Source organism: Sparus aurata, chromosome 19 (assembly GCF_900880675.1).
Source record: "Sparus aurata chromosome 19, fSpaAur1.1, whole genome shotgun sequence".
NCBI classification, from domain to species: domain Eukaryota; kingdom Metazoa; phylum Chordata; class Actinopteri; order Spariformes; family Sparidae; genus Sparus; species Sparus aurata.
In genome coordinates, this window is record NC_044205.1 from 20835749 (window position 1) to 20855676 (window position 19928).

Consider the following 19928-nt stretch of genomic DNA (forward strand, 5'->3'; position numbering starts at 1 on the left):
ATCTGAGCGATAATCGGCTGCACGCGGTGTGTGTTTGTACTCACTGACCCACCGGTCGGGCCTCTGCTTGTTACCTTTAAGTGACTTTTTATATAGCGGGCAGGTTATGCACAGCCTGTTATAAAATTTAAAGAGCTGTTCAACGTTAACATCATTGTCTTCATGTTTTGTGGCAGTCGACCCGCTTCAGCAAATTAGAGGGCTCGATAACAGACACAATCTAAACAACAAAAGGTGCTGCGAGGAGGGGGAATTGGGAAGAGTCTAGCCTATATATGGCTCAAATCGATAGATCAGATAGGCCCGGGCCTGTCTCCTCGCCTTGAAGGAAGGACAGAGAGGGGAGGAAGAGGGAGACAGGAGGGGGAAGAGGAGGAGGAGGAGGAGGAGGAGAGGGAGGGGTGTTTTGGCAATAAGGAGGCACTCTAATGGAGTCTTTCAGTTTGCTGTGGCTGGAAATGAAAGGCGGTTGAAGCCAGGCCAATTATTCTGCCCGAAGAGGAGGAGACTGAAAGGAAGGAGGAAGAGGGAGAGGTGGCGTGTGGCGCTCAATCGTCCTGATAGATAGATAGATAGATAGATAGATAGATAGATAGATAGATAGATAGATAGATAGATAGATAGATAGATAGATAGATAGATGGGTGGATGGGTGGATGGGTAGAAGGGTGGATTCATGGATGCATGGATGGAGATAGAGAGGCTCCCGGGATGAGGGGTTCATTCAGAATAGCCCACAGATATTGGCCCCACTCCCAGAAATTTCCCCCAGTGCAAAAGGTTAACTGTCAGTCCCCCGCTAGGTATAAATAGAAGTCTGCCCTCCAGAAAGGCGTGTTCAGAGAGCGGGGGTAGACAGAGGGGGGGGGGGGGCAGTTCCTCATGATCCCAATGACACACAGGGGGTGGAGGAGGGGGGTGGTGGTGGTTTCAGGGGGTTTTTTTTGGGGGGGGGATACAGGGAGGGGTCTTACAGAGAGGGGAAGATGCAGCCGAAGACATTATAATGGCTCCGGAGACTGACAGAGAGCCCGGACAAAAGAGTGTCCTCATCTATTCAACTTGGCCGTGACAGCAGACACAACAAAACGCCATCGTCAGCACCCCCAGAAAGCTCCGGGTGCGATTGAGCCGCGGCCGCATTTGACAACATCCCCCCCCCTCCACCCCCTTCCAAAAAATATCAGAGGGTTATTGTCTTTTTGAAGCTGCTGAGACGTGTAATTAGGCTAGTGTCTGGCTGCTTTGTGTGTGTCGGTATCAGGTTTATGTCACTGGAAAAAAGAAGCAAGAAAAGAAGTCCTGACAGTGCCGTACGCATCATCCACTTCCTGTAATAAACTCATTTTAAATCTCTTAATCCAGTCGCACATGTGAGTGATGACCACGCGCAGGTGTCCTTGGTCAGGTGATTTTTTTATTTTTCACTTAAATCCATGGTAGCAAAAATGAAACACAGCTGAAATATCAGACAAACACACAGAAACTCTGAAACATTGAAACAGAAGGTGCTTCACCACCTCAAAAAAATAAAGCTTCCTCTTCAGTTTAACACACCTGAATGTGGGCAGATTCAACCTGAAGTGATCTGCCCACGAAAAAAGTATTTAAAAAAATAAGTCAGGTTTCCTTCCATAATGCTACTGAATGAGATTTTTCTTGTTTTTGTTTGACACAATATATTTTCTTATGTTTGTCTCTCTGGTGAGAGTCATTGGTTTTGACTCTAAAAGGCATGTAATCTCTGACAAAAAAATAAAACAATCAAAAAACGATGTTATTGCTTTTTTTTGAAGTATCCACACTGCATATACTTACAACAAGTTATATATATATATTTTTTTTAGCCATTGTCAGAAATAATAATAATAAATAAAGGAAAGAATAATCGGCTCATGTATACTCTGATTGCACTTAATCCTCTAGACCCCCAAACACTAACTAACATACCGTAGGTCTAGTATGGTAATAACACCTGTCTGATTACATAGGCAAGCCATTATACATACAAGCAATAATGTCATTATGTTTGTACAAATGATAAAACTAAATTGTTATAGTGACAAAAGCACTACATTCTATAATACACAGGCAATCACAGATTGCAAATCTTAAGTAATAATGTCATGCCCTCTCCTACAACCGCTGTATGTTCCCAAACTATCAGCGCTAAGTTTGAAGGTACAATTGAAAACGTGGGAAATGTGTACAATCGCACGGTAACATGTTTGTCTCTGTAGGGAATCACAGGTCAGTTCTACAAGACATTTAACACCGGGTCACAAGGGGAAAAATAATCACTGGATAGTGTTTTGACATGAACCACAAATGCTGGCAAAGGTTGTTGAGTGTAGTATACTCCCGGTACATTCTTTCCAAAACACGGTCCACCATGTTGGCCGTCTTTACTCGTTTCAGTCCAGAATAATGCTTTGAGGTCACACTTCTCTCTCCTCCTTACTAAACAATCCTCTGTCTGTTTGTCTGAAACAGCCCAAACAATGAAGTGAAGGTCGAAAATGTGGTCTTGTGCTGACAGAAAGCTGTGAATATGAGACTCTTCACAGGTAAACACAACTGAATTGTTGCATTTTCTGCTCCATATTTCTCAACACTTCAAGTGTATCGCGTGTCATTACATAGAAGCTAATACCAGCCAGAACGAATTGGTAAGTTGGCACTCGGGTACACATTTCCTGTCTCTCCTCATTCCATCGACTCCTCTGCAGAAAATGTTTCATTGTCACTTAAAAACAATAGTTCTACTTTAATCGAGAAGATTGATACCACTCATGTCTATATGGTAAATGTGTAACTAGCACCAGTGACAGTTAGCTTAGCATTTAAGGTTTGAATTAAATTAAATAAAGACATAATGTTTAATTAGTGAGCTTTAGAAATGCTGGTAGGTGAATGATTTTACCTATGGAGGAGCCAGGCTAGCAATGTCAGCCTGTTTCTGGTCTGTGTGCTATGCAAAGCTAAACTGCTGCTGGCTATAGCTACATATTTAGCGTAACAAGCGCTGGCAACAGTTAGCTTTGACTTTAAACTGAACAAACAAGATGTTATATATTAATTAGTTAACTGTAGAAATGCAGGTAGGTGGATTTTGTCAGGCTCGTTTGCACCCTGTTTCCCATACTCTGTGGTAAGTTAAGCTAACCAGCAGCCGGCTTTAGCTACATATTCATAAATACCTGGTAGAGGTTTCAATTTTCTGCTTCATAGTAATTGTAAAGGAATAGCTAAACATAAATGAGAAAATTATTGCTACCCGTGTCTCAACAGTAAACGTGTAGCTTGCACCAGCAACGGTTATGTTTGCTCTTTAAGTTTGAATTTAGCTAAGCTAACAGCCTGCTGGCTTAAGCTAACAATACATGTTCACTGTGCATATCTTGGAGTGGTACCAATCTTCACTTTACAGAAACAGTTCAAACTTAAATGAGAAAACTGATCACACTCTCAATTCTGGACGATAAATCTGAAGCTAATACCAGCATTGGTTAGCATAACTTTTTAAGTTTAAATGAAATGAACAAGATAAAATGTGTTAATGAGTGAACTTTAGAAATGCTGGTAGGGGGATTTTGTCACCTTCAGCAGAGCTAAGCTAGCTGCTCCACCTTTTTTCCAGTCATTGTGCTAAGCTATGTGTACCAGCTGCTAGCTTTAGCCACATATTTACCATAAAAATATGAGAGTGATATCAATGTTCTCATCTAACTCTCAGCAAGGAAGCAATTTTTCAAATATTTCCCCAAATGTCAAACTATTCCTTTCAAAGCTGTTTGCCTCATTCAGTATCTACCACACAGTACATTTGGTTTGGGGTCATTCAGAAGTTACAAAATAAATACTTAATTTGGTTTAACTGGGAACATACATCTCCCCCGTGCCTTGGTGGTGCCACCGAGGCCCGCTGAATACATTTCTCCATGAGAGTGAAGACATATTCTGTTGCCCACTCATACAATATTTCCCTTTTATGATCATATTAAATTCAGACTGTAAAAAAAAAAAAGACATTAGCACCCCCCCTCATGTCTCCTCTGCTAAGACCAGGATACGACCACGCTAAAGCACACGCACGCACGCTTCCACTCCATAAAATTCAGAAAGGTCCGTACTTCCAGTGCGAAAAAATAAAACCAGTCAACAGTTCACTTCAAAACAACAACAACAACAAAAAAAAAGGCAAACGCCGTCCTCCCCGTCTAGTGTGAAGGAAGCCTTAATGCTAATGGAGTACAACAGAGGAGGGAGGAAGAGGTGGCTGGCCACACGGAGGTGCAGAGGACATGGCACGTTAGATGAGGGGTTTTTCTGACCCGCACTTTGTCATGAGAACAAGGGTGAAGTCGAAACAATGAGTCTTTTTTCTCATAACTTGTCCATTTTTTTAACATCGGCCGCCCTCCGTTGGGTTTTTCAGTCCATGTGGGGTTTCTCGACACCACCCTGAGGAGGAGAAAGAGAAGAAGCCCGGCGTTAATGACATGTCAATCCATCAACGTGGTGCAGCAATGGAAAAAACAGTTCATAAATATGTATGCAGAAATAAAGAGTAGCTTCTATATAGTGAGCTGGTGGTGGCTAAAGGTGCTGAAGTAGATATGCAATCCCACTCATTACTCATCGAATCCTCTCAATCGCTCCAACTATTGTTCCATTCTGATGACTTCTAACAACTTCAGGTGACTCATTTTCAGGACATGAGTCACAGGTGAACACACTTTCAATTTCTATTTCATGTACAAGTGCATTGTCAGTACGGCAACAACACTTGGACAAACCACACGCTGAACTGCTGTAAAAAAAAAAACAGCAATTTGTGTAGTTATGATTATGAGTACATTTGGTTGGACCACAGTTTGTGTGCGCCTGTTGTAACCTAACATTCATATTGCTGTTACTGTCCTCACATTTTGACTAATTATTCTTTGATGCTTTGGCCATACTGTTGTTTAATTATTCATGCCTCTGAAGCCTCTTTAGGTGAAATGAAAAAAAACAAATGCTATGTGAATGCTAGCAATACTTAAAAAAGGTGCAATATGTAAGAAATTGCCACCTGTTGAACTCATTCTCCAAACAAGCAGGGGCAGCACATCACCAGAGGAGCTAACTACTGCTAACTGTAACTAACTGTAACCGGTTAGCTTGTTAGCTTAGTTAGCTATTAGAGGTTCTCTTAGCTGGTTAGCATGCCAACATCAGTGGATCTCTCAATAAACACAATGTGTAGACGTCTTTAACGTGAGGTTTGTTATTTCTTAAAATTCTGTTGATAATCGCAGATAAATTTAGAATGAAATGAAACTAAAATTATTGCATATTGCACATTTGACAGATCACAGGTTTTATCTGTCCAAGATCGAGTAGTGTCACCAAACTTTGTGTACAACTGTTACGGACAGATCAAGGTCCTGACGTTAACTTGGATTTTTCAAGATCTAGGTGACAGGTCAATGACTCCCACTTCACCTTTGGTTTTTGGGTCCAATGTTTTTTGTTTGTCTATCGTTTTGATAGAATCAGTTGGTGGCTGCGTTTTATTTCCACCGCCACCTTTAAGACAGCAAGGGACCAGTTGGCGTTGACCCTTTTGTGATTGTATGCAGTGCTTTGTTAGTTTCTCTTCCTGCGACCTCTCTCCTTCATGTTTGTTTTCTGGGGAAACGTAATGCCACTTTCAGTATTTCCACTAAATATGGACCTGCCGCTGCCATGGGAACATTTCAGGACTACTTTAAGTTGCAATATATTTAAACATTTAAGTTGAAAATTAACAGAAATTGCCAACATAATGTGAAGAAATAAGGGTGTTGACATCATGACCTTGACGCATTGTGTTGCAGAGGTATCTCCCTAGAAGTTTGCATAAAATTTTACTTGTGGATTTTTTTTTCATTTTTCACATTTAGGTGTCAAGATCCTATTTAAAGAAAGGGAACCTTTTTGGTTTCTGTTCCCTTTTTCCAAACGGAAACAGAACATTTTGTACCCTAAAGCGGAAAGAAAGCAGCGCAAGCTCAGCAGGAGTGAAACCGCTCACTGCTTTTCTAATTTGGTTATTTTACCCATCACAAAACATTTTTAGATATATTCAGACATCAAAGTCTCAATAGTTTGTGTGCCGGTCTGTGCAATCTTTTAAACGGGACATTTGACTGCACCTTCAAATAAGCTGGTAGAATTATTAGCCATTCAGCTTTAAAGCAGATCTAATAAGTACACAGGCTTCTATTCTGCATGGTTAGTGCTGCCAACCAGATTGTTCCACTGTAACCATCGTTAATCCTTAATTTGAAAAAAAAAAAAATCTAACAAAAACCAATTTTGAGTAAAGGGAAAAAACTCATGTTCCTCCTGATCCTTCTCATAAATGACTCACTGGAGCGAAAGAGCGAAAAACAGAGAACAAAACCACGAGCGGAGACTTGTGCCAACATTCCTCAGGCCTCATCACAAACAAAAACAACAAGCAGCAAATGACCCTCTGGTCAGCCGAGTCCTGACTGGCTCTGTGTCTCGCCGCGACTGTGAAAAACAACAGCCCTTAATCTGCTTTCACGCTTTCACTGAGTCAAACTGAGGGAGTGACGGGACTCGTACTTTACAGACAGAATGAGGTGAGGCTTCTGGGCAAAAGCTTAATGAAGACATCAAAGCTGACTTGATGTGATAATTATGAGGGAAGGGAGGGGGCGGGCGTCCAGTGCACTTTGAACAACTTTAAACGGCTTGACAATGTTATCGGCTGTTGTGCGTCAGCTGAATTACTGCAAATAAAGCATGTGTGGTGCAGAGGAGTCCTCTGAGCTCATCATTTTTCTGTTCCACAGTTTAGACAGCGCGCAGATAATGCGGATGTTTGACGGCTGATCCTGATAAATGTGTAGGGATATTATTCACACACAATCTGAAATAATAAAAAAAGCTGACTTATAATCATTGTAAGACTTTAAACTAAAAACTGCGGCACTTGCAACTTGTTTGGTGGCTCTTTAAAGGAACGGTTCGCCCAAAAAGCTAAACGTGAAGACGCCCAGATGTTTCTCATTTTACACATACCTTGCCTCAAGCTATGAAGCCTGAATTAATTGAAGTAATTTTTTGTGCTGCTTGTGCATGACATCACAATTTTGTACCACTTGGCTGCTAAAATGTTGAGAAACATCATCCATTTTGTCCATCAACATTGTTAAATATATGACAAGCTCTTAACAGTTGTTTAGGATCACATTAAATGGTTCAAGTCTCGAGGGTGACTGGACTTTCAAGACTACTTCAGAGATTTAAAAGGTCTGAACGACTACATTTTTTTCCCTAAAAACACTCCTTAAATGCTTATAGAAAGAAGGCACAATATGTCAGAATTGGCATCCTATCAAATTCATGCTAAAAACACAGAGGGCAGCATATCACCAGAATAACTGCTAACTGTAGCTGCCATTGGCGAGTTAGCTCAGTTAGCCATGCAGTTAGCTGTGCAGACTCGGAGCTCGGAGTACTGGGAGAGTGTTGATGTTTACACTGCTAGCACAGGAGCTTTGGACCGGGACGGAACTAGCTAATTAGCATGCCAACAGTAGATATCTTTGCCACACAGCACATAAACATTTTAAAGTAATAATGTAAACTTTGATTCACATTCTGTTGACATTTCTGTAATTTTTTTTCAAACTGAAATTCATAGATATTACACCCTCAAAGAATCGTGACCAGTTTAGGGAGGAAAAAGAAACTTGGAAACGCTGGGCCAAATCATCTGTCTTTAATCTGCCTTTTCCTACTTCCTTTAACTCAAGGTGCGGTCCTCTTCCACATAGTCAACCATGCTGCACTTTTATGTTTCAACAGAATCATGCCATGAACAGACAAAGGCCCTTTTGCGTTTCTGGCATTTTTCATGAACCAGCGCTAGGGACGATGACGCGAGGGATATTCAGCTGGTTGCAAATCTGCCACCTCACTGCTAGATGCCACAAAATCTTTAAAAAGATTGAAATCAGCTGCATGTTTGACCCTTCAGTTATAGAAGCACATATTATAAATGGTTGCGAACTTTACCATGGCAAGTTGCCGTCCGATGTTTCCCACAGTAACACCGCCTGAGAAGAATATGCAGGGGAGCCAGGAGCGCACGTACAAGAAGTCTGGAGACGTGTACCTGAAAGACAGAGATCATCTTATTTAATCATTCTTCATAATGCAGAGCAGGCTTAGTAACGCTGATCCTGGCCTGTGACCCCTTTGGAAGGGACGTCTAAATACACAACAAGCCCCGGCAAAGCTGAATAAGATGTTGTAGAAAGTCAGAAAAAGAAACACATTCAGGCAGATCTCTGCGCGGGGGGAAACATACAAGACATGTCACGCTTGAAAACATAATTAACTCCCCTCATTCTTCTCTCTCTGTTTCTACCTCGTAAAGTCAGCTGCCTTTTGAGCCTCTTACCGTCAGCAACAGCCCTTTTTCTCCGCAGTGTATTTTTGATGATGTGCCACTGAAGCTGGTAGGAGGGCCTGTTAATTGGGCTCCGGGAGACAAGGGAGCTTCCCAAAATACAACTCGATACCTGGAGCGCTATCTGTCACATCTTTCTTGATGGAATCACACAGGTGGGACGACTTCAAGGCACTTCACCTACTTCTTGTTTAATTTAACACTCGAGTCAAGCTACACAGATCTTGTGGTGGAGTGTCAATAAAACACTCCTGATTAAGTGTGAACTTCTGTTCCACCTGTGCTTGAACACAGCGTGACTACTGTGGATAAAAGTTAGCAGCTAACTTACTGGTAGACTCCGTTGTAGACCAGCAGCTGTGTGAACACCGTAGCCAGGATGGCGGTGGTGATGCCCAAACCGAAGCCGCTCCTGGACCGGTCGAACGTCCACCACAGGCCCAAGGACAAGGCTGCCAGTGTTAGGGAGAGCTGCACTTGGTTGCAGTCTAGTTTCTGTGTTACCAGGCCGTCAAGGACAAAATCAAACAGTATGACGCTTGCAAGATATTAGTTCTTACTCAAATATTTGTGCGGCATGCGAGTTCCATCATTTCTTAAGGGCGAAGCAGGACATTCTCATGCTTTAGATACCGTCCAAACTGAGAACAGAACGCTGAAAGAAATCTATACAGCGAGTCGCTCATGAAAGGATACAACACTGGCGTGGTTGATGCCGACAAACACGGCGATACACCTCATGACGCTGGCCCACTCCCTCTTGAACTTGTGGGGCTCTCCCAAATGGCTGTCGAGGCAGGGGTACAGCAGGCCGACAACAGCTGCGAAGAAAAAGGAACAAACAGACCCAGAATTACACGAGATAAGCAGAAACTGTGTGAAACGCCAGCAGGCAAATCCTGTCACGGAGCTGCTGTGTGGGATTATTCTGTTTGCTGAACATTTGCTGAACATGCGCTTCCATAATTAGTGACTAATTTAAACACCTGCAACAAAAAGATGATTCTTTACATTTTCGAGTCTTAAACTTTCCCTTTTATATCTTTTGTTTGATGGTTCTTTTGATTCTTATGTGACTTTGGGCTCCTGTTTTCTCTACTCTTTATTGTCACTTAAGCACAAAAGAGAATGTCTATAAATTCCTTGTTATGCGCAGGCACGTCAGCAGCAAATCTTCACAAATCAGGAGATGTAATTATTTGTTGTTCGGCATTGTTCTTGTATTTAACCTACTAACCTTTGATCAGCTTTGCTAACTATTCAAATACTGGTTAAAACACTAATCTGACAAAAATGTCACCAACATTTGGTGGTTCCAGGTTGAAAAATGGGTAATAAGCTGTTCTTTTTTGTTTTATAGTATGATACACCGAATATTTTTGGGTACTGGACAGAACAAGGAATTTATAGACGTCCCCTTTTGATCTGGGGATGACTGACAGACATTTTTACTACTTTCTAAACATTCTATAGGTTAGATGATTAATCAGTTAATTCAAGAAATAACTGATGGATTCATTGAAAGGAAAATAATGGTTGGACGAAGCAAAAGACTACAGAGGATAACAACAAAAGTTGCACTAAGTTCACTAAAAACTAAGTATCAAAAGTTTCTTCTTTCTTTTAAATCATTATAAAACTAAATATAATTTGGTCTTGATTGTTGGTTGGACAAAACAAGCAATTTGTAGATATCCCCCCGGGCTCTGGGGACTAGTGACAGACACTTTCTACTGCTTTCTAACATTTTTATAGATTAGACAATTGGCAAAAATAACTGTTGGATTTATGGAAAGGAAAATAACAGTTGGGTGAGGCGATAAAAACAAAGAATTCAGAGGATAAAAACATCACAAAAGTTCACTCAAAACTGAGCACTTTGTTTTACATCACTATAAACTAAATATCTTTGGGTGTTGACTGTCAGTTCGACAAAACAAGCAGTTTGTCGACGTCCCCTCGGGCTTCGGGGACTAGTAGACATTATCACATTTTACTTCCTAACATTTAAAGTAAAGCTATTAATTGAAAAATGACAGCTGGGTGCAGCGAAAAAGACACTACAGAGGATAAAACAAACAGGACCAAAGTTAATATAAGTTCACTGTACAGTAAGGACAGCCGTGTTTATATAGTGAAGCTCTTATAAAAGCTGCTACCCGACTGTGAAAGACATTGACAAGGCAAAGACTAATGTCAACAAACTGAAGACGTGTGGCTACACCTCCACTTTCATTTGTTTTCTGCCCTGCAGCACATGGGAGGAGGAGTCGACGGGATCTGCTGTTATTTTTCTCCCTCTTTTCTACCCTACTTCCTGGTTCCTGGCCTTAAAAGAACCTCCCCCTCAGCTCACCCGTTATGACACCAGCCAATGAGCGCGCAGCTCGCCTCGTGTCCGGCTGTTGCGGCCAATCAGAGGCCGAGAATCGCTGCCATCTGTGCAGAGTCAGTTTTTTTTGTTGTTTTTTTTTTTTTTCATAACCGACTGCCAGACAAAACCATCCAAGAGTAGTACAGCCTGAGAGAGGAAGGCTTGTGTAACAGCTTTACAAAAACAACGCCGAATGGTGATTCATTACCACCTGATCATACAGTCACTGATATATGTGACAACAATAGAGAGCTTCTGTTTTTATGCCCCGGACAGTTTAAAACCAGTCTATTTCACGGCCTAGTCTGGTGTGAGTGGCGTATATGAACCTCACAGAGGGGGTTTGCAAGACTTTTAGCGCTAATACATGGTTGTTAAATTGAATTTTCACGTCAGCTCACGTTGTCTTTATATGGTAAAGTCTGCTGTACAGTAACCCCTCCCCTCTATGCATTCCTTTGTCCCCAACTTAGCAACAAACTTGCTGATAACCGAGGTCGAGCTGCTTCTCGAGAACTATTTATAACGCATAAATGAACATTTTCCATTTTCTTTGCGACGTGCACTCACCGGCTCCTGTGCCGCAGCACGGCGGGATCCACCAGGCGGACGAGAACAAAGTTGTCATCACCTCCTCGGGAAACAGGGTGACGTTTCTTTGTACCTGCAGCAAGTTGAGCACCAGGGCGAGGAAGGCGCCGACGGTGAAGAGGACCAGACCCCGGCGGATTAGGTTGGCCGTCCGGACGTCGTGCAGCGAGCCGTAGGCATTGCTGAGCACCGAGGTGATGATGGACATCATTTCTTCGGCTTTGGATGCTAACCAGTTCGCCCCGGATGAATGCTTGGTCTCGTCCCTTGACGCACAGGAGCAGCTCCAACAGTGGTCCTCTAGTCTGGGCATTTGGCACTTTGTGGCTGGATGAGAGGGGGAGAAAATGGGGGCATTGAACTCACAATCAAGAGAGAGACATTGTTGCAGGGTGACAGATCGGTGAAGCAGCTGTCTTTCCTGTGATCAAGTTGTAGCACTAACGTAGAGAAACCCCAGTTATCCACCTTACCTTGTTCTCCAGACGTCGTCAGTGTCTGGTGAAAAGAGAAACCTCCACTCCTCTTCATTCAGCTCCCTCGGTCACAACAAAAACAGCCTCCCTTGTTTTCCTGTTCGTTCACAGCAAGGACAGTAATCAGCACGTTGTTTTGTTCACACCATCGTTAGCGCGCAACACACACATACAAACTGAGAGAGAGAGAGAGAAAACACACACACACACACTGCTGCTGCTCCATTCCTCAGCACAGAGCTCATACCAGGGGCAAGAGCTTCCTCTGCAGAAAACAATCACAGCTGTGTCGGGTGAGAATCGGCAGCCAATCAGAGCGCGGCGGCTGATATGACGTGTCGCCACCCCACCGCCCCCTCGTCCGGAACAGACGCGCAAAAAACCAGAGAGAGGCTGGAGAGAGCCTGAAGTGAAAGTGGAAACAGAGGAGTACTTTAGAAAAGGCAAGTTTGGAGAGCAGCTGAAGAGCCATCGTGAAAAATACAAAAGAAGGATTCAGACTTAAACAGTGTAAAAATAGGAGGTTTTCAGAGCGAATATAGCCCAATAATTCAGAAAGAGTAGCAGGATAAATCATGTCAAGCTCAGTGAGATACACATTTGCAATAGATGTCCATGATAAGCTATCTGAAAGGCCAAAAGAAGAATGTGTTTACCAGGCTTTCTCAGCTATTCCAGCAGGCTTCGCCACCACAAACTAGTCCCCAATCTTCTGAGCAGATACCTTTTTATATATAGGCTGCCTTTGGGAAAATGGGATAAGTGGCACAGCCCCCTTTTCCCCCCCTGTTGTTTGTGAAAAGTTTGTTGAACCTTGGGTCAGGTTAAAGGAGGTGTGGCTTGCCAGGAGGAGTGTGTGCAGGGAATGCATGTAAGGGCCCCTCACGTCAGTCAGAGATAATGTGAATGGATAAGGTTCAGTGCCCGAGTGACCCACTCTTTCAAGGACCAACAACAACATGGCAAAGGTGTTTTGCAAGACACTGTGTGATGTGAAGTAAGAGTGTTCGGGGCAAATGCCATAACAAACCGCTCAGTGCATACGTGCAGAAGGAAACATCTGCCGGGGCATGTTTTGCTTTGCAGGGTTCCTGTGGACATGCATTGGGAAACGCTTTTAGGTAACAGTTTGTAATAACCATCATTGATAAATGAAGGCTATTACATAATATTACAATAAATGAGAAATTGGAAAATCTTCGGGGCTCCACCCAATCTTTGAATCATAGCAACACTGATGTCTATGTGAAACACATACAGTTTCAGTTCCTCATCAGTCATCACTGATGGGGTATTTAAGATAAGACACGTGCCGCTGTTGTGTCAGTGTCTTTATCAGTTTATAAATATAAATATTTGATCCATGATATTTCACAGTGATTTCAATTTCAGTATCACAGTTGAAACTTTTTCCGACGTGGTGCTCAGGGTGGGAAGCTTGAATGCTCGGATAATGTTGTGCTGCTGTGTTACCGGCTGCAGGTCGTCCACACATGTGTACCATTTCATGACTTATCGGTTGAGAAGCAACTGAAACGATGATGGACAATGAAAATCTATGGGGGCACTGGGCCATTTTGAGGAAAAGCTGCATTTTTTGCTAACCCATTAGCTTACACTAGCATTCAACCACTTCCTTTCGGATCATAATGTGTAACACCAACAAGCAGTAATGTTGGCGAGGAAGTGGTCTGATGTTAGCTAACGTTAGCTGAAGCAGAAGCTGATGGGTCATCAAAGATGTTGTTTTCAGTTGCTGATCATTATGGAGGCAGTGAAACGATAAAGATATGTCAGTTTCCCTCCATTTATCTAGAACACAGCATAACCACAGTTGAGCTTCCAACCCTGAATGCGATTTAAATAAAAAAATGGCCGCTGTGTGAGTACAGTCAGTGACCTCTTGCGGCCCACCTGCAGGCTCTTCGCAGCCCACATTTTGGGAATCACTGTTATACACCATTTAATAAGCAATTGTTTATTGTAAAGTTATAACTAATGTTTATAATACTTGACAAATGCCTACTAACTGGTTTATTATTAAAAAATAATAATTGCGAACAGTCAAATAAATATTAACAAAAACAATATTATACTTAAGAAACTATAATTTTGCCCCGTATCAGTAATAGTTGAGATGAGACTGCATTGTTAATCCAGATTCATGAGACTTTACAGTCTTTTATATTATCCATGAGTAAGTCCCAGACTAAGTCAGATTGACTGAATTTCAGCTGCTGGCGTTTTGCAGAAAGTAATACCATGGATGAATCATCTTTTTCATGCAAATTGGCTTACAAAACGAAGTGATGCTTCATGACCAACAGCAAATTTGGTAAACAAAAAACGGAGAGCATATCAATCAGATAGCATTTCTTTTCAATTAGGTTTAATTAAAAACCCTTTTTTTGACATAATTATCTGTGGCTCTAATGTCTCAGGGTATTCTATTGTATTCATTGTTTTGTTTTTTTCTCCCCACGGCAATTATGTGGTGCTAAAATGCAGAACCAAAAAAAAAAAAAAGAGAATTCTACACCAATTGAGGGTGCGATGTGGGGACTGGTTTCTGGTTGTCACCCAGTGTTTGGCTTCAAAGCCTGAATCCCAACTGCTGAATATATCTCTTCTTTTTATGGCTGATTTGATGTGCCATGTGGAGGGAAACAATGCCCCAATTACTAGGAATATTGAAAAAAAACACATCCAATAACTATATTTATGAAAATAGACGTGGAAAAAAGTGCAGGCCCACCAGAGACTGTCATGCTAGCAGCGTAGCTCTAGGAACTGCAGCATCAGTCTGTTGGTCTTATTTGATGGCTTGCCATGAAATTCTTTGCAGACGTTCATGCTCCCTAGAGGATGAATGAAAATGTATTTTCCTGTAGCACCACCAGCAGGCTGAAGCTTCATGTATCATTCATATCATTATGTAGTCTACCAAATAGATTGGCACAAGATTCTGCGCAGACATTCATGGTTCCCACATGATGCATCCTAATGACTTTTTTGTGAGACTTTTGCCGAGAGATAAAGATAAGATAGGACCTTGGAGATGTTCCAGACTCCTCTATGATAATGAATTGGAAAATAGATTGGCCGAGTAACTCGGGCTACCAGTGTTGTTTGGCTCCTTCTAGGTGGCATGATGCAAGATTGTAGCTGCCTTTAAAGCTGTGTGAGATGCAATTAAGTTTGACCTTTTGGTATCTGACTGTTTAATAAGATGTTCTCAGTTGACACATCCGTGTTATGAATTTAAATATTTAAGTAAGGACAACTGAGGCTCACCGAGTTGATTCTTCTGTTCATTTAATTGGAGATTGGCCACCAGGTTTCTCACATTAATTAGCTATTCATGTGCTGCACCTTCCACCTACCAGTTCCTCCTTGTAAACTAGGGGCAATCGCTGTAATCCATTGCAAGTCGGAAGTGGATATCTCCGACTCGGTATTCCAGACGTCCAATCTAAGCATTTCAGCATTTGTATCACGCGAGTGAATGGATTATTCACGGAACCTGCGCTCATTTTGTACAGATTTCGGCATGTTTTCTAAAAGCTTACGGATATGACCAACAGAGCCGTGTCAACAGTAGTCACACGGGGCAGTGCAGCAGTGTAGCTCATAGCTCATGCAAGACACAATGAGCAAAGGACAAGAAGACGTTTGAACAACGGTGGAACTTTTTGAGGAGAGGTTATGCTAGTTAGGTAGAAGTTTTAGGATCACAGTTACTACAGAACAGCTGGGAGGAGACTGGATGGGAATTAAATGCGAGTTGGACGATGGCGAAGGGAAATTGAAGGTCCACTGAGCAGCCCGACATCCGTGCCAACGTGACAGGACGCAGGACATATGTGGGCAGTGACGATTATATTGTTTGCAACAGAGGTAAATGAACCGTAAGATGGTGAGTGTCGTTAACATTAGCCTACACTTCCTCAGCATCAGTATCTCAACATGGTCACTGTGAGAAATATAGACTTTAGCTCAGAGCATGTTGAGTCCAAGTGGCGAGCACGGCTGCAGACTTATCTACAAGCAGTGATGGCAAAAGTAGCAGAGGGAAAGCTACTTTCCTCCGTGTAATCACACAATTTTAGAGATAAAGGAGCTTTCTTTAAGTAGACCAGTGTCAGAATGAGTTTCTGAGTGATAGCATTACATATGGACATATAAGTCATCTGTATAGGTATTACAGTTCCCAGACCGCGCATTCAAATTGGCCGAGTTTAAATTGGCTCCGCTTGAACAGAATGGTGAAAATGCCATTTCCAAAATGGCAGCGATAACTTGAATGGTTAAATATAAATGTCACAGCTGCACTCCACTGGAGCTGTTTCACCATTTTGTGCCAAACAAGTCAAGCATGAAAGTATATTGAGGAGTTGAAAAGTTTGCATTTGTCCCCCCGTCTCATGTCTGAGTCGTGCTGGTGTGTGCAGAAGGCTTGAACAAATGCAGCGTGTCTTATTGGCTGAGGAGTCTGTCAAAGGAGAAATTCAGCTTTTTAACAGGTTTCTTTTTCTTCCTCACTTATCTCATAGTTTTGATAGAACAGCACTCATGACCTCTTCACAAACACGCTGTCGTGGTCCCTAAAACCAACATTCAGACACATTCACTCCGCTGCAGCCCATAGATAATGACATCAGTCGTATTTACTATATCCAAATTTTCAGTGGGCCGCGTGGTTAACACAGATAAATCGCCAGAGCCTCACACTTTCACAAAAGGGGAAAGGAGGTCAAAATGAGAAGGGGGAGCTCCCAAAGGCCCCGCGCTACTACACCACCCGAATAATCCAGCAGTAGTATTCTTCTTCTGCCTCAGGACAAAATGAGTATGTTGAAGGCTTGTCTCTGGGAAGGAGTGTGTGTACGTTCCCCAAATGAATAAGTTTCTCTCTATGTAATTCTTGGCAATCCAGATGCCTGAGGATAAAAGCCTACAGCAGTGAGTGTGTGTGAGTGTGAGTGTGTGTGTGTCGAGGGGGGTGTGCGTGTCGGTCTGCGTAGATCTCTCTCTGTCTTTGCTCGAGTGTGTATGTGTTAATCTACTGAGAGGAAGTGTGTTGTGTGACCTGAGGTGACTCCCACACGTTAAATATCTTATATATTAGACAGGAAACAGGGTGAAATAAAGAGATCCTACAGGACTTAAGATTCCTCATTTTAGCTCCTGCTGACAGTAACATGTGAATTAACGGCGGAGGCTGAAAATCACGCGTCGTATGTTGGCTAATGCGGGCCCATAATAACCGCGACAATTACATATAGCAAATAGCTCCTAGCAACCGGCAGAGCTGGGGCTGGCGTCGAGGAGGTCTCAGCCACATCAGAAGATAAAGCAGGATGCTACGACACTTCAAATGAATAGCAGATCAAGCGTGTCATAGATTATGCCGTTAGACTGGGAGGGATTGAATTATAGCTAAAGGAGAAGGCTTGCTGGAACAGCTGGTAAATTGATCTATCAAACCGGGGCTTGACAATTTCATTCCTCCATCCTGTGTGAAATTACGAAGGGGAAACATCCTAATCCATCCGCTCGGATGGTTGATTATGATGCAAACAGTCTCAGCTTCATCGTGTTTATTCCTCCTAGCTCAGGTGTCAGAATCGTTCTATTCATCCCCTCCCTACCTGCTAAGTTAATTCACATTTAATACAGATGTTATTTAAATGCACCATAGGTAATTACATCACCCCCCCTTTTATCAGCGGGTTAATAATTCACAGTTTGCTCAGAATTCTCCAACTTTATCTTTTTTTATTTTTTTGCTCAACACCACTGCTTCAATGCATTCTGGGTACTCTTGATATACACAACCTTTTCAGTAGCTCTCTCTCCATGTGCCATGAAAGATGAAAGGGGATTCTGGGGTGTAGAGTGTATCAAGCAGCTTAACAAAGGGTGCCATAAAGGCCCTGACTCTACAGCCCGAGGGCGTGGCACCAGGATGCAATCTCCCAGCCCCTTTGTTCTTTACCGCTCAGCTCCGAAATTGTTCCAATGCGGCTCACCTCTTCTTCGTAGCCAGATCCAACACTTACCCCTGCACAGCATGCTTATTTTCTGGGCCTGTTACACCCCAACAGAAGGAACACGTCGGCCTTTAAGGGATGATAAACATATCCAGAATCCAGAGCCACAAGCCAAACAAACTCTGCTTTCCAGTGAATAAAAATGCTTCTGTCTCTTAGACTTTGGCGCGCATTTAATGTGGATGTTTAAAAAGTTCAGTCTTTGGGGGATTATCGACTTCTCTTGGAGAGAGTTGAATAAAAAGATGAATACAATGCTAACGTCTTTACAGTTAAGATGTAGTTAGGTGGAGCTAGCAGGTGATAAACTTCAGCCTGGCTCAGTTCAAAGGGAACAAAATTAGTCAAAATGTTGGCACTGTGCATTTTTTGCAAACCACAACAAACGACATTTCGTACGTATAGTTTCCACTTTCCTTAGCTGACTTTATCATTTGAAGGAGAATGGCAAGACAGTGTTCTTTAGCGAGATGCCGGGACATCCTGCAGCCATTTTTCTAGCAACCCAAGCAGGTATTGTTAACAAGACATCGGGACATTTTGCAGCTGTTTTTTTCTGGTGACAGGATGCATATTTTTTAGCAAAGCGTCGAGGCATTATGCAGTTGTCTTCCTGGCAACAAAAGCGGGCATTTTAAGCAAGGCGTCAGACATTTTTGAGGCCGTGTTGCTGGAGGGAAGCAGGTAGTTTGTAGTAAGATGTCGGGGCGTTTAGCGGTTGTTTGGCAGCACAAAAGCAGAGTGTTTTTTTTTTTGTGAGATACTGAGACAATTTGGTTTTTGTGCATTAACCTAAATGTACAGCCGACATTTCTACTAAAGCTCACAAATGAACTAATTAAATTGAATCTTTAGATTTCAGTAGGTGAATTTTGGTGAGTGAGTTTCCCCTATTTCCAGTCCTGTATGCTAAGCTAAGCTAACCAGCTGGACACACTCGAGATGCGTCAATCCTTTCATGTAACTGTCTTCTTTCCCCAAAATGTATAACTATCCCTTTAAGTTATTACACAGCCGTCACTGTATGCCGGTAACCGGCTGCTGCTCTTATCAGCTGAGAGCTTCCCACCGCTAAGCTTATTGCTGCCGTTGACCTTTTAAACAGCCGTTTCACTTTGAAGAAAAAACGCTCAAGTTTATCGTCCTTTCACGGAAATGGCACCAAGGTGATAAGAACTGTATCTTCAGAGGGGCTGGTGACTGTACTTTTAATGACTTTATGGGTTATGTGCCGTCTAGGAAACAGCGGAGTCAACACTTCAAACTCAGAACCTGCCACAAATTCTACTCCCCTGACAATCTCACAGTATCTGAGCCCTGCAATGGTCCTGTTTTGTGGCGGGGCTATTGTGTTGTGGCGCTTTAGATTACAGTATGTGTGTTCGTGACACTGTTCCCGCCAGTCTGTATATGTGGCATGTTTACACAAAAGCTCTATTCAAGCCAGCCACACTAGAAGAGCCCATGAACAGCAAGGCTCCAACAGCCAATCAGCATCCCAAATCACCCCCCCGGCTGTCTGCTCAGGTGTCATTCTCGACCAATCGCAGCCACTCCCTCGGTGGGTGCATTTCTGTGAGCGTGTGTGAGCGACAGAGTGGAGAGATACCGAGAGCGATGGATGGTGTTTGTTCAAGCTTTAACAATGCTTTTAAAACACACCTCATGTGTTTTTTTCCAGCTGTATTGTACAGTGCAGAGGTCACGAGTGAGGATGTGTGCTACAGTGTCTGAGCCGAAACAGCTCGGAGACAGAGAGTTTAATGATGACGTAATCCATAGACAAATCCTGGAGCCGCTTCACAGACAGTGAATAACAGGACAGCTCACTATGACAGCAGCCAATCCACGACTTGACTCAGATTGACTAATAGCTAATAAAACTCATTTGGGTGGAAATGTCCGCAACAAACAACTCTGTCAGTCATTAACTCCAAAACTCTGAGACAGAAAAGGGC

General features: G+C 42.6%; 1 protein-coding gene across 3 annotated transcripts; it reads right to left on the reverse strand.

The window, feature by feature from the left end:
* Positions 1-1397: 1397 nt before the first annotated feature.
* insig1 (insulin induced gene 1) lies at positions 1398-12660 on the reverse strand. 3 transcript variants are annotated; one of them, XM_030398556.1, is made up of 8 exons: positions 12574-12660; positions 12165-12321; positions 11915-12014; positions 11421-11768; positions 9173-9297; positions 8808-8971; positions 8080-8179; positions 1398-4464 (listed from the first exon to the last, which is right to left on the reverse strand). In XM_030398556.1, the coding sequence occupies exons 3-8, from the start codon at positions 11970-11972 to the stop codon at positions 4435-4437; spliced, it is 825 nt and encodes a 274-aa protein (XP_030254416.1). In that variant the 5' UTR covers positions 11973-12014; positions 12165-12321; positions 12574-12660; the 3' UTR covers positions 1398-4434. The 3 variants fall into 3 exon arrangements, with proteins under 3 accessions (XP_030254416.1, XP_030254418.1, XP_030254415.1); XM_030398558.1 differs by having other exon boundaries at positions 12122-12321; XM_030398555.1 differs by lacking the exons at positions 12165-12321; positions 12574-12660 and having other exon boundaries at positions 11915-12156.
* Positions 12661-19928: the final 7268 nt, after the last annotated feature.

Excerpts from the sequence above, each read along its gene's own strand:
- insig1 (XM_030398556.1), bottom strand. The coding sequence starts at position 11,972 with ATGAAGAGGAGTGGAGGTTTCTCTTTTCACCAGACACTGACGACGTCT. Across the intron at positions 11,769-11,914 it reads GACGACGTCTGGAGAACAAG|CCACAAAGTGCCAAATGCCC; the intron begins GTAAGGTGGATA and ends CCTCTCATCCAG. Across the intron at positions 8,972-9,172 it reads GCATCAACCACGCCAGTGTT|AAACTAGACTGCAACCAAGT; the intron begins GTATCCTTTCAT and ends CTGGTAACACAG.